Source organism: Leptodactylus fuscus, chromosome 5, assembly GCF_031893055.1.
Source record: "Leptodactylus fuscus isolate aLepFus1 chromosome 5, aLepFus1.hap2, whole genome shotgun sequence".
Classification (NCBI taxonomy): domain Eukaryota; kingdom Metazoa; phylum Chordata; class Amphibia; order Anura; family Leptodactylidae; genus Leptodactylus; species Leptodactylus fuscus.
This window is the reverse complement of record NC_134269.1, coordinates 142161104-142173605: the sequence shown is the minus strand read 5'-3', so window position 1 is coordinate 142173605 and position 12502 is coordinate 142161104. Positions and strand designations below refer to the sequence as shown.

The 12502-nt window shown below is 38.6% G+C and overlaps 1 protein-coding gene across 1 annotated transcript in view; it reads right to left on the bottom strand.

Annotated features, from left to right (window-relative positions):
* Positions 1-2600: 2600 nt before the first annotated feature.
* CAPS2 (calcyphosine 2) overlaps positions 2601-12502 on the bottom strand; it is a 58060-nt gene continuing 48158 nt past the window's right edge. The window contains exons 15-19 of the mRNA XM_075274349.1: positions 11150-11226; positions 10815-10969; positions 6354-6473; positions 5369-5465; positions 2601-2911 (exon numbers count right to left, since the gene is read on the bottom strand). Of these exons, the coding sequence (XP_075130450.1) occupies positions 2736-2911; positions 5369-5465; positions 6354-6473; positions 10815-10969; positions 11150-11226 (625 nt within the window). The 3' untranslated portion in view covers positions 2601-2735. The remainder of the gene's footprint in view (positions 2912-5368; positions 5466-6353; positions 6474-10814; positions 10970-11149; positions 11227-12502) is intronic.

Sequence of the window (12502 nt, the reverse complement as noted above, 5' to 3'; positions counted from 1 at the left end):
CTATTAACATTTCCAGGAAGGCAGTCTGGATGAATTACAGTTTTGGAAAGCTGCTTCCCAGCGTGGGATACCAATTTATAAGAACAGATTCCATATGTCCATAGGAAATTAACATAGCTCAACACATGGGAAATGCTAAGCCATGTAGCACCCATGTGTTTTATCCGTACGCAGTACCAGCACACCAGAAGGAGCAGCACTAGCAGACATTTAATGTCATCTCCATTCTTCCAAATTGTTTCTCCAGCATTGTCTCATACGACATTTCCTTAGCAATATATTTCCTTTTTTAAAGAAAACTTTAAAGAGGGCCTACCACTGAACAGTCATTTTAACTATTATTCCCTCCCTTCCCCCAGAGAAAAATTTTCTAAATATAACAATGGAAAAAAAAAAAGAATCTGTATAGACTACATGCATGTTATGGAAATAGGCTGACACAGCTACAAAGTTGGCACCCAGATTCAGACATCCGCTTTGGCGGAAGGATTCTGTTGAAGAGCCCAACATGGCGTTTTACAGACGTACACTACACGTGATACTGCTAAAATAATTGAGTATTTGGAAGAATTCTCTGATCTAGTGGCACATCTGGATCTGAATATTGCCCATCAGTAGATGAAGACAATGAGAGCTGTTTTTCATCAGAGGAATTTTCCTCCAATGTTCCAGTTGTGATCCAACCACTGAGTGTCAATTCTTGTAAGAGATTCTAAGTACTATAATGTTAGGCCTGGTTCACATCTGCGTTCGGTATTCCGTTTGGGGAGTCCGCATGAGGACCCCCCCAAACGGAATACCGAACGCATTGACAAGCAGTGAGCTTATGAAAGCACACAGATTCCATAGACTGCAATGCTGTCTGTGTGTTTTCCAATGGCAAAAAGGAGCATGAAAGAGTGCAATCCAGCAGCTAAAAGTTTTCCTTCCATGAGAAAATCAGTAGCTAAGACCAATTTGGTGCCAGATGCAAAAAAGAATGACATCAAATCGATGTTCAGGTGGATGCCAGCAGTCTTATGTTGTTTATTTCAAAACTGTATTAAAATAATTTGTTATATGATTTCCAGTTTTGTGTGTAATAGTAACTGTGCAGAAACATCTAATACAATGTTTTTCACATAACAGCTTCTATTATTCATATTAACACTTACAAGTTCTAGGCCTCACCTGCTAATACTCATCTATTTCATTCCAATTATCATTGTTGTTTGTAAAAACAAATATAATTAGAATAAAATGGAAATCTTTCACCACTCACCTTGTGTAAAGGTTATCTGAGCCTAGTTTTCCCATTCATTATGTTATTACAAAGCAAAAAAGGTTCTATCTACACAGTAAAAGTGATACATTTGACATTTTCTGAAACAATAAGTTCTATCTCCAAAAGTTATTGCTTATATTAAAGTATAAACAATTTAGATGAAAAAAAACCTCTTCCTATAATTACTTTCATTACTTATAAACTGTAAAAAATAAGCTTGATTCACTTATTTATTTAACAATTATCATTTTCAAAACTTCAAGATCAATTTTCTGAAAAATAGGTTGTGTGGAGGGTAGAACCCTTTTGATCTAACACAGCGATATGGCAACAACAGAAAAACAGTCTGACATAGCAAGTTCAATTAAATCCTTTTATTAATAAATAACTTGATTATTGTCTAGAATTTTATAATGATTGAATATAGGATCTGTAAAAAAATAACAAAAAACGGAAAATAAAGTAAAAGGGACAAACTATAAAATACAGCAAAAAAGAAACGAAACAAAAATGGCAGTAACAATTGATAAGGCAGTAGTACCCCACAGACTGGATATAATGATTTTACATGTGAGATTCAAATATATCAAAATTCATAATTATTAAAATAGATATCATATTGTTACAAAATGAAATACATTAGCATTTTATCTTAGGATAGACATGTTTATCCCAGATATGCTTAAATTCACATAAGACTCAGACCCCTCATAGCGGACCGCATCGAAAAAGCGTTGAGGAAGAAATACGGTGGGAATGCATCATGGTGCTTCCTGCAGCGCTTTTCACATAAAGTCAGCAGTTTTCCTCTGCAGACTTTCTGCTTCAATTATACCTATAGAGAAACCGTCAGCGTTTCCGTAGGTATAATTGACATGCTGTGATTTCCAAAAATGCAAGTTTTGGACCTGCATTTCCGCTGTGTATATTTTTCTATAATGTGTGGATGGGATTCGATAGAGATGTCACTTTGCAGGGACTGTAAAACGCCACCTTTTTTGCCGTGGTGTTTCTGCCGCAGCCATACTGCTCCGTTTATGCCACGTGAGGCCCCGGCCTAAGATGCATGCAAAAACTGCATCAATGCCAAACTATAAATAAGACCTTATAGCTGAGGCCCCACATTGCAGAAACTGTTTTTTTCGTTGCAGATTTTGTTGCGGTTTCTTGAATCAAAGCTAGGACTGGATTGAGCCGAAGGTAGAAATTTAAGCAGAATAAGTAGAAGTAAGAGCTTCCTAGATATTTTCCATTCCTTTTGTAGCCATATATGGCTATTTTTATATGTAAAATAACAGATTCAAGTAAAACTCAAAAACCAAAAAGCCACATTTTGTGCATTTACTTGATTAAGCATTGGAAATGTCACTCAATGTTACTATAAATCTACCTCTAAAAAGGTTTGAAGTTCAGGCTTTCCTGTAAAACTGGGTGAATCACAATGAAGGTCACTTGTACTAGACACAATATCCTATATGCCCCAAGAATTTCTTAAAATATTTATGAAGTCTTCATCGGACATGATGCCAAAGCTTAGTCCTTCATAATAATCTTCAAATTCACTGTAGGATACTTCCTGAGGATTACTACAAGCATTCTCTAATGTTTCCAAAAAAGCAGATTTGATTTCCTCCTCGGATGAAGAACCTAAAAAAGGAAGAAAACACAACTGGAACTTTCCTTTACAAGCTTATAACTGTTCATATGAGCATGATGTTGCATAATACAAATGGCAGTGTTCCTTTACTCCAGGTCTCATGGGCCATAAAAAGGCTTACAGGCATCCAAAGCATATGCAAATCACTTCCAATTAAATGTAATTAGTAATGAGTTTATGCAAATTGGATACATGCAGGGAGATGTTAAAAACTTGGCCTCCGTGGTACCCCAGGGACTTGGAGCTAAAACACATTGGTATATGGATTGACATGCTTGCGAATGAGCATTCACAGAGGTTTCTTGAAGGCACAATAAAGAAGTAACACCATATGTCTGATATAATGCTAACACGCTGGATTTTGTTTTTACAGCACAGAATTTGGAGGACAGGGAGGTAATTTATCATTAATTATTCACATGTATGAATCAGACTGAAATTCTTTCAAAGCAATGTAAAAAGCTATTTTTACTAATGAGTGGGAATACTTGAGCTCTCAGACTTCATGACTATCACCAGTGACAAGTTGGATGTACAAACTATGTTACATGGAGGGAAGCGTCCTTAGACAACAGCTACTCTTCACTCATGACTGGAGGATCACGTCATTTTGTCTTCAACAGGGTGACCCTGCTTAGTGCTATTCTCTTCAAAATCCATCACCAGTACCACTTTTTTATTTCCCGTTTTTGCCATATGAATCCTTCTCCTTTGTTCCATATCATTCATGTTCATAACTTGGATTCTTTAATATATATATATATATATATATATATATATATATATATATATATATATATACACACTGTGTTTCCCCAAAAATAGGTCATCCCCCAAAAATAAGGCATGGGGGGGGGGTTTCTGTTTAATTGCCCAATATAAGGCAGCCCCCAAAAATAAGGCATCCCCCAAAAACCATTGCAGCCTGCTGAACACTGTGCACGATGTTCTGTGTGCACAGGAAAGCCGACTGCTGCCTCTGCTGTGATACCTTAGGTTGTATCCACTGTCCCTGCTGTAGGATGAGCTGGGAGATGCCCGCTGTGCATATGCTGCGGGGAGTTGGCCAGTATCACAGCAGAGGCAGCAGCCAGCTTTCCTGTGCACATGGCTGTAATGCTCACAAAGTGAGGCTCCCTGGCAACTGCCACCAGCCTTGCTAAGCCCCTCCCACCACTTCCGCCGCCGCGATCAACAGCAGCACCAGCGCTGCTATGAAGATGGGGAAGGTAAGTAGCCTACCTCCCCCTTCCCTCGCCTAACCTCCTGCATGTCTTAAGGAGAGGGTTGTCCCCCAACTTTGGTGGAAATTTATGACGCACTCCATAATTCTGGCATAAAATGATGAAAAATTAGTATTTGTAGCCTTTAGAACTTATTTGTGCAAATAAATTCCAAAATGTTCCATTTTTACACCACCTACGAAAAGTGGGAGTGGTTCACCTATCTTACTATATACCAGGTTTATCAAAAGCAACTTGTGTCTTATTGGGAAGGCAATTTGTTGTCTTCATGTCAGATTTTGAAAACATTTTAAGTCAACTGCATCTGGGGAAGGGTCACCAAGGTTAATCCATCAAAATATTCATGATTATGAATCTGCTATATTGTTATGTAAAAGATCTGGGTCCCGCTGGTTACAACTAAAAATGTCCAAGTTAGTATATATAACACTGAACATGTTAGGAAGTTCTCATGTGCTATAAATCAGTTAGGTATTCCGATTACTCTTGATAATTTCCCTTTACAAGTAAATATATAAAAGTCCCTGACACCCGACACTTTAAGTATATATTAAGCGTCATGGAAATATATGAGACGTCAATGCTCTACACCATTGCTTTGGCCTTGTATCCTCCTATGTTCCTATGGGAACAATGAACAAGGAGAATGTACTAAGTGCCTGTACCCTGCTTGTGCCTCTCCCCATTTGCTGCTGTTTTTGTGTCCATTGGAATAAAGCTGGAAAAAAAATGTTTTATTGCCCATTGATTAGTGCTCTTTCTTTTGCTATATTATATAGCACCATAGTTGTGCAAGTCTGTATTAGGTCAGGGAGCCACTTTGCAAAAAGACAGCGTTTTTGCTTCGGCAGAAACACTTCTGTGCACAAAAAAAATTCTGTGTTTTACATTACCTGCAAAGTGGATGGGATTCTGGCACATTTTATATAACATTCTAGATAGTCCTAGTCTAACCCCCCCCCCCCCCCCCCTCTTTTCAGCCTAAAATTACACAGGACAACAGCTTGAGGTCGGTAAATTGTTGCACATCTCAGTTTGTTTTTCCATGGATATTTGTAAATGCTACAGTGTTTGTAACTGTGACATGTAGACTCAGGTATTGTTTAGTCGGAAAGACTGCAGAGCACATGTAGTCATTTTCTGCCAATTCAGAGTGACCAAATAGGAAAGAATTGCTGCCCTCTGTTTTAGAAGTCAACTCACCTGCTAACACTTGTGGATGTTTTTTGGCACAGTAAAACTTTCGAATGTCTACCATTGAAACCACACCAGTTTTATTTGGATCCAGTTTCATAAAAGCCTGAGAAAATAGAAGACAAGCTAAAATATAAACTATACAAATTATATTCTATAATTCAAAGCTAAAATGCTACACATGTTGCAGTTAAAGTGGAAGGCAGTGGTATATTACTAGAATACTCTATTATTTTAGAAGTAAAGAAGGTACAAGCACTAGGACCCCCACCAGAGGACACATTATTGGTTTAGCTCAGTGCCACCTCCGGTGATGTCCGGGTCACTTGTGTCCCTCCATACAGTCTCTTATGTGTTTACCATGTTTAGTTATCTTGTGTACATATATGTCCGTCTTTATGGTGTCAATGATTAGTACACAAAATTACCTTCTCTGAAAAAAATGCATTACTTTAAATACCCAACATTTATTTTTAAAGCTGGTCACCATTTATTTTAGGATAACTTCAGCCAAGGGGAAAAGTAAGGACGGCCATACCTGTACTCCACTGACACTCCTATCTCAATATTGGAAGGGATTGATAGATAATTCTTTAGCGGAAGGACATATTATTCATTGTCATTATAAATGAAGTAGTAATTGCTGCATATACAGATGTTCTGTAATCTGGCTACTAAATACTCTAAAATATTAATATATGGAATGCTTGAGGCTAGTAATAACATTCATTTACTGTATGAACTTATTCAATTTAGATGAAAAAATGTCTTGCTTCACTGCCAGCCTGTGATGATGTACTATTTGTTAATGCAGAACACATAAAACACAAGATTAGCAATCTATATTTACGTAAAACACAATAAAATACTCTACAGTTCTCTGAAGTGCGTAATCATGTTGTGTAATAAGGTTGAGACATAAAGTGTGATCATTCACATAAAAAACACTCTGGAAAATGAAAGCACAAAAGTGTAAATTATAAAGCAAAATAACCTTTCGAACAAACAATTTTCTCTGCTCATTCATTTCTCCAGTAACAGCCCGGATGAAGGTTCTGTAGTCTATTCTTCCATCGCTATTTTCCTCCAGAATTAGCCACAAGGATTCAAATACCTGAGGAAATACAAAACACTTCATTTCAGTATTGAATCTGAATACATTATATACTTAAGGGCTTTTTCCAACTTATTCTATATTAAAAAGTTGCAGATCGGCGGCGGTCCAACTGCTGGAACTCTACTGATCACACAGGGGTATTTTACCCACCAGTCTAACTGGAACAGTGGTTGGATAGGCACCCCCAATTCACTCATTTTAATGGTACCACTTGCTTGCCAAGTGCGGTCACAGCTTTCTGACTATCACTGCATTCAGACTGGGGAATAAAACACCCCCATTAAGTTACAGCGGTGAAAATACCCAATGCTTTCACAAGAAACTTGTACAAAAAAGAGACAAAAGAAGAGAGGTCCCTGACCATTACAGCTTGATCTAGCTGGTTAAGGAAAAGCAATAAAAACAGTTGAAAGCAAGTGCACCAGGAGGCTGGAACACCACACAGTTCATTTGCATAAAGAATTAAAAATGTTATTTCTGCAAACAGACATAGTACTAAGACATAAGAAAGGTGTCTATAAAGGGAGTCTGTCAGCAGTAAATTTATGATAAACCTAATTGCAGTGCCTTGTAGACGTGATTCTACAGTCTCCAAATATATCTCTGTTATTCAGCTAAAGAGCCCCGTTCTAATGTAACCTGCTTTTATATTTTTGTGGACACGCCATGGTTTTGGAAATCGCAGCACGTCAATTATACCCACTGAAACTCCAGTGGTTTCCCCATAGGTATAATTGAAAAAGAAAGTCCGCAGAGGAAAACTCTGCAAACTTTCTGTCTAAAGCGCTGCGGGAAGAACCATGATGTTCCGACAGCGCTTTTTTGCTACGGGACGCCCCGTGGGGCCTCAGCCTTACACTAATCTAGAGCTCAGGCTAAAGATTGGGCAAGCTAATGCACACCCTAAAACATTTACATATGAATAAACCAATGATTTACATGAAAATGCAGCTCCAAAGCTGAATAACCGAGGTATATTTGGAAACTGTACAAGAACATGTGATTAGATTTAGAACCAATTACTGCTGACAGACTCACTTTAAAAAGCTTTTCCACTGCCTTGTCCTAGGTTCACAATAACGTCTCCATGCCATTGTTCAGGTTCGTCACGGTACTGGAACAAGAGAGATACAAACCACTATAACAGTGGTAACATGCGGACCCATTGACTATAATAGGGTCCTTTATTTTTAAACTGAAACTGGTGGAGGAACTCCGACGGACTCTACAATGGAAACTTTGTGACCGTAGCCTCATTCCTAATAACTGCATATGGCCAGCTATGGTGGTAGTCTCCCTTAAATTGAATTGGCGGAGTCATAAAATTAATCCATGATAATAATTTTGCTGCCTTGTGTTAGCAATGGGAATAGAGCTGCATGAACCAGTCACCTAGCCAGTATCTGAGTCATAATTGATAGGAATTGTAACAATGGCAGCTAACTGAGGGAAGTGGGGAGGGCAGCATGAAATCAAGAAATGGACAATTATTATATGATACATGGCTATAGAAATATGGCACATTTAAAGCTAGGAACAATAAAATTGATTCAGGGTAGAGGGTTACACAGAGTGGCTGCAGCATGGGAGAAGTCCTGCAGACGAGCATGAGAAAATATAAGAATTACACTATAAACAACTAGCTGAAGCATATTATACGACACCTACATTGTAACATGCTTCTCTATGAAATGTACAAAGAGGTATATTTTACCGGATTACATAAATAAAATGCTTCCTTAGTGCCTTCTTTGCTGAAATGTTAGTTTTTTTTTCCAGATATGATAATTAGTTGTTTGGTTTAATGAAGGCATCGCCATTGCTCTCATTGCACGAAGGAGCCTCCTTGTTATGACTGACGGGGCCAGGCTATGTACATGTAATATGGACTGTCCTGGAGACATACTCTCTTTAATTCATTACTGGATCATTTCAGCTAATAGAAGGAATGTTTACATCAGTTCCCTAAGGGAGCGTTCACACTACCATCGGTGTCCGACATGTAGTGTCCGCTCCTAGTGTCCGCTCAAAATCTGTCACGGACACTAGGAGCGGACACTAGATGTGTCCGTGACACCTGTCATTCACTTGAATGGGCATCGGGTGCGTTCTTTTGCACTCCGTGCCCGTCCTTTCCTGTCCGCAAGAGAAGATGTCCGACTTCTCAAGCGGACAGAGGAACCCTGCATGCAGGGTTTTTCTGTCCGCTTGAGAAGTCGGACATCTTCTCTTGCGGACAGAGAAGGACGGGCACGGAGTGCAAAAGAACGCACCCGATGCCCATTCAAGTGAATGACAGGTGTCACGGACACATCTAGTGTCCGCTCCTAGTGTCCGTGACAGATTTTGATCGGACACTAGGAGCGGACACTACATGTCGGACACCGACGGTAGTGTGAACGCTCCCTAACATGGCACTTTATGGTGCCATAAACATTCCTTCTATTTGCTGAAATGATCCAGTAATGAATTAAAGAGAGTATGTAATCAGCTATGTAAATACTAAAAATCAGTTGGTAACATATCACATACTAAGAAGGGTGGGCTATATAATACATCACTTTCGTACTACAGCAAAGTAGCCAGAGGTGCCTGCTAGAGAAGTCAATAGATAGCAAATGTACTTATAGATTACAAATTAGATTTGGCACATAAGTATTTCAGCCAGACAGTATCCCTTTGGGCATAGCTCTTTTAATGGCCATTTCTGATTGTCTTTTTAAGCTTAAGCAAAAATAAATCAATTTAAAAAAACAAAAAAAACTCATATTTTATACGGTAAAACATTTGTATTTTGAAGGGAATCTCTTTGCTTCTTAAGTGTTTCCGCAACAAGATAGGTAACAAGTGCACAAAGATGGCAAACAAATGCAGAAAATATGAAATGTGCAGAATTGTTAGCAAACTTGTGCAAAGTGATAGAACTCCATGCATCTGATTAATAATGGTTGTAGGATATGGAACATGTGTACATGGGTACTTGCTAGAGCTATATGCAGACATGTCAATGCATCAACTTTCAGGGCACCCTCACCCGGTCTACATACATTTTCACCAGGCTGACGGGCCATTAGTATTCACTGACGTCGCATCAGTGCAATGAAGATTAATGAGGAGTTAAAGTTTTATTTCATGTATTTTTTTTCATTAGGTGGGAGATGAGCTTGGCTTTAAACCTTTACACCTAATAATGATGCAGAAAAAGCTGTCACACTACTGGCCTGAGTCATTGCCTGATCTGCCCTATACCACAACATTACATATAAGCATTCTAGTAAAAAAATAAGGGTTTTTTTTGGGTGGGGGACAACTGTATAGAAAAGCAGAGCTTACACGCCCAGTCAATACGAAAAAAAAAACACTCTTTGGGCATTTGTCTATAGGGGTTTATTGATCCACACACCATATAACATGAATGGATACAACAAATGTGGTGTAAATAGAGCCTTTATAGAGTATTTAATATTATAGGACTGGGTTAATTGTATGTAATATACAATATATCATCAATACAACATTTTACAGCTATTTTGGAAGCTTATACCTGCTTAAGGGATTACTGTAGGTTAATGCTTCTTTTACCCGAAGACAGAATTATTTAATTCAGATTAAAGAATTTATATTTAATACAGTATTGTAGAAAAAAGAAATTGTTCCCCATTGCAATAAATAGAATTGTTTTTGTTGTTGCCACAAATCATTTTACTGTTGACATTTTTGTGCAGTAAGTGGTATCATATTCTGTGTATGTTGTATTGATTGTCATATATTTTAGATACATAAGTATTATATTCCCCTCTACATCCGGAAAGATCAGTATCATACTGAATTAATGGCCGCTGCTGAAGGAGTTACATTTACACTAATTTACCACTGGAGAAGTTAAATGGCTAGTACAAATACAATCTCCATACACAAAAATACTGATAATACTTTATTAAAGAATTCTAAGTTAATATAGATTGATCCGTATTTAGGACCCTGTCAAGTCTGTGCAATATACGGATAGCAGACTGAATGGAAAAAGAATTTAGTTTCTTCAGCCAGATTTCCCCACACATTACAGATGATCACTTTGGGATCCCATAATAGACATCCCTGACCCTGTTTTATTCAGTTCACAATGTCGTACATTGTATCCGACTATTCCAATAGCTACCAAAGGGTAATTGCAAAGCACCACAAGTTCAATGAAACTATATGTGTAAGGTAAATCACAGAGGAGGATGATGTTTCTGACCCTATAGAGCTCACCATGTTCTAGTGTATTTAGTGGACATAATTCTACAATGTAATACAGTACCTGTGCAGTAGTAGAAACAATACCTGCACACCTACCTTCTCGGGTACATCCAAGTGGTACGTCTGAAGAGCCTGCTTAAATTCTTCTTTCCCAAAACATCCACTGCCACTTTTGTCAAGTTGTCTGAAGTATTTCCCTAATCCCGTTATAGTTCTTACTGCTCGCTTCTTCAGCTTTTCCTTCATGACATCTACAAAAGTTAAAATAACTCACAGATGCTGAAAACTGTATACAAATGAACAGCACAAAACTGCACGAGGAAGACATGGAAATCGCTATAACATGTTAATGTGGCAGCTGACCGGAACAGAAAATGATAACTTCAATAATTAACTTAATGGAGGTCAGAGACAAATTAATTACTACCCACCTTGCACTGCCAAAAGAATGTTCTCTTCATCATTCCAGTGAACGCCTTGGTCCCATTTGTTTCCCTCACACATGGCCCTAAAATACAGATTTCTATAAAATTCTCTATTCTGTGTCACAAAGGAAAGGCAATAAAAGCAATTTATGTCATATTTTTTTCTCTTTCTGTTGCTGATATAGAGCTAATATATTCCATAGCACTGTCCATGCTGCAATAACAGATCAGTCGCTGATCCCAACCATATAATATTCCTAATGGCACACCGGTGATTCTGAACTTATTCCATCTAAGTACCCCCTGGTGACAAAAGATTCCAGGAGAGCACCAGCAAGGAGGTGACAAACTAGAAATGTTTTGGCGGGAAGAATAGCACAGCACATGTACTACAATCTGACCCCCACAAACCCAACAAGTCAGTGGGATTCGTTCATGGGACACTGCTGTTGTCTGCCAGGTAAGGATCTGCCACTGCATCATGGTTTCTGGCATGAAGTGGTGAGCCTAAAGCAACATGAGTAGTGCACTAAGCTACATTTTTTCCACATGTCCCCTGTGTTTTATAAAACACACAGAACATGACATATGACACTGTTAAGAAGATCCCAAAATAAATACATACATTAAAACCATAAATCAGACCTATAAAGATACAGATCTCAGGCCAGATGCTAGCCTGTATACAAACCTCAGACCAGAATCCTCTGTATATAGACCCGTTGTATAAAGACCACCCTATATACAAACCCTGGACCAGACTCCAAGCTACACCTTTATAGCCATCTGAATAAACATAAAAGAGGTTTTCCAGGTCCCAACACCATGTTTTACTCTGATGACCTATTAACCTGATAGGTTGGGGCATGACACTTGGACCCTGCACCGACTAGCTGTCCCAACTGCCTTCCAAATGCTGGCAGCTACTGCTGCTGATGGGGCCGAACACATCTCTACTAATTATTCAAGTAGTAGGTCAGTACTCTAGCCCCATTGCTATAAAGTGGACTGGGCTACAGCTCTGTGACTATTACTTGAATAGGAGCAGAGTTACTTCCAGCCCAGTAACAGATGATTAGTGCGGGATCCAGGAGCTGGTGGCATATACCGATGGCCTTTCCCAAGAACAGATTACCAGTAAAAAATGCTGTTGGGGTCCAGAAAACCCAATTAAGCTTCTCAGCTCTCCCTGTTCTTCCCTTTGTGGCAGTTTATGCAGAGAAGAAGGAAATGCAGTAACAGGGAAGTGAATTTTGTAGGGCACCTGGGAGATTTTCAAGATATAACTATAAGGTAAATCCATATACAACATGGCACAATCAGTTGTGCACATTTAATATCAAGCTTTTATTATTAGAT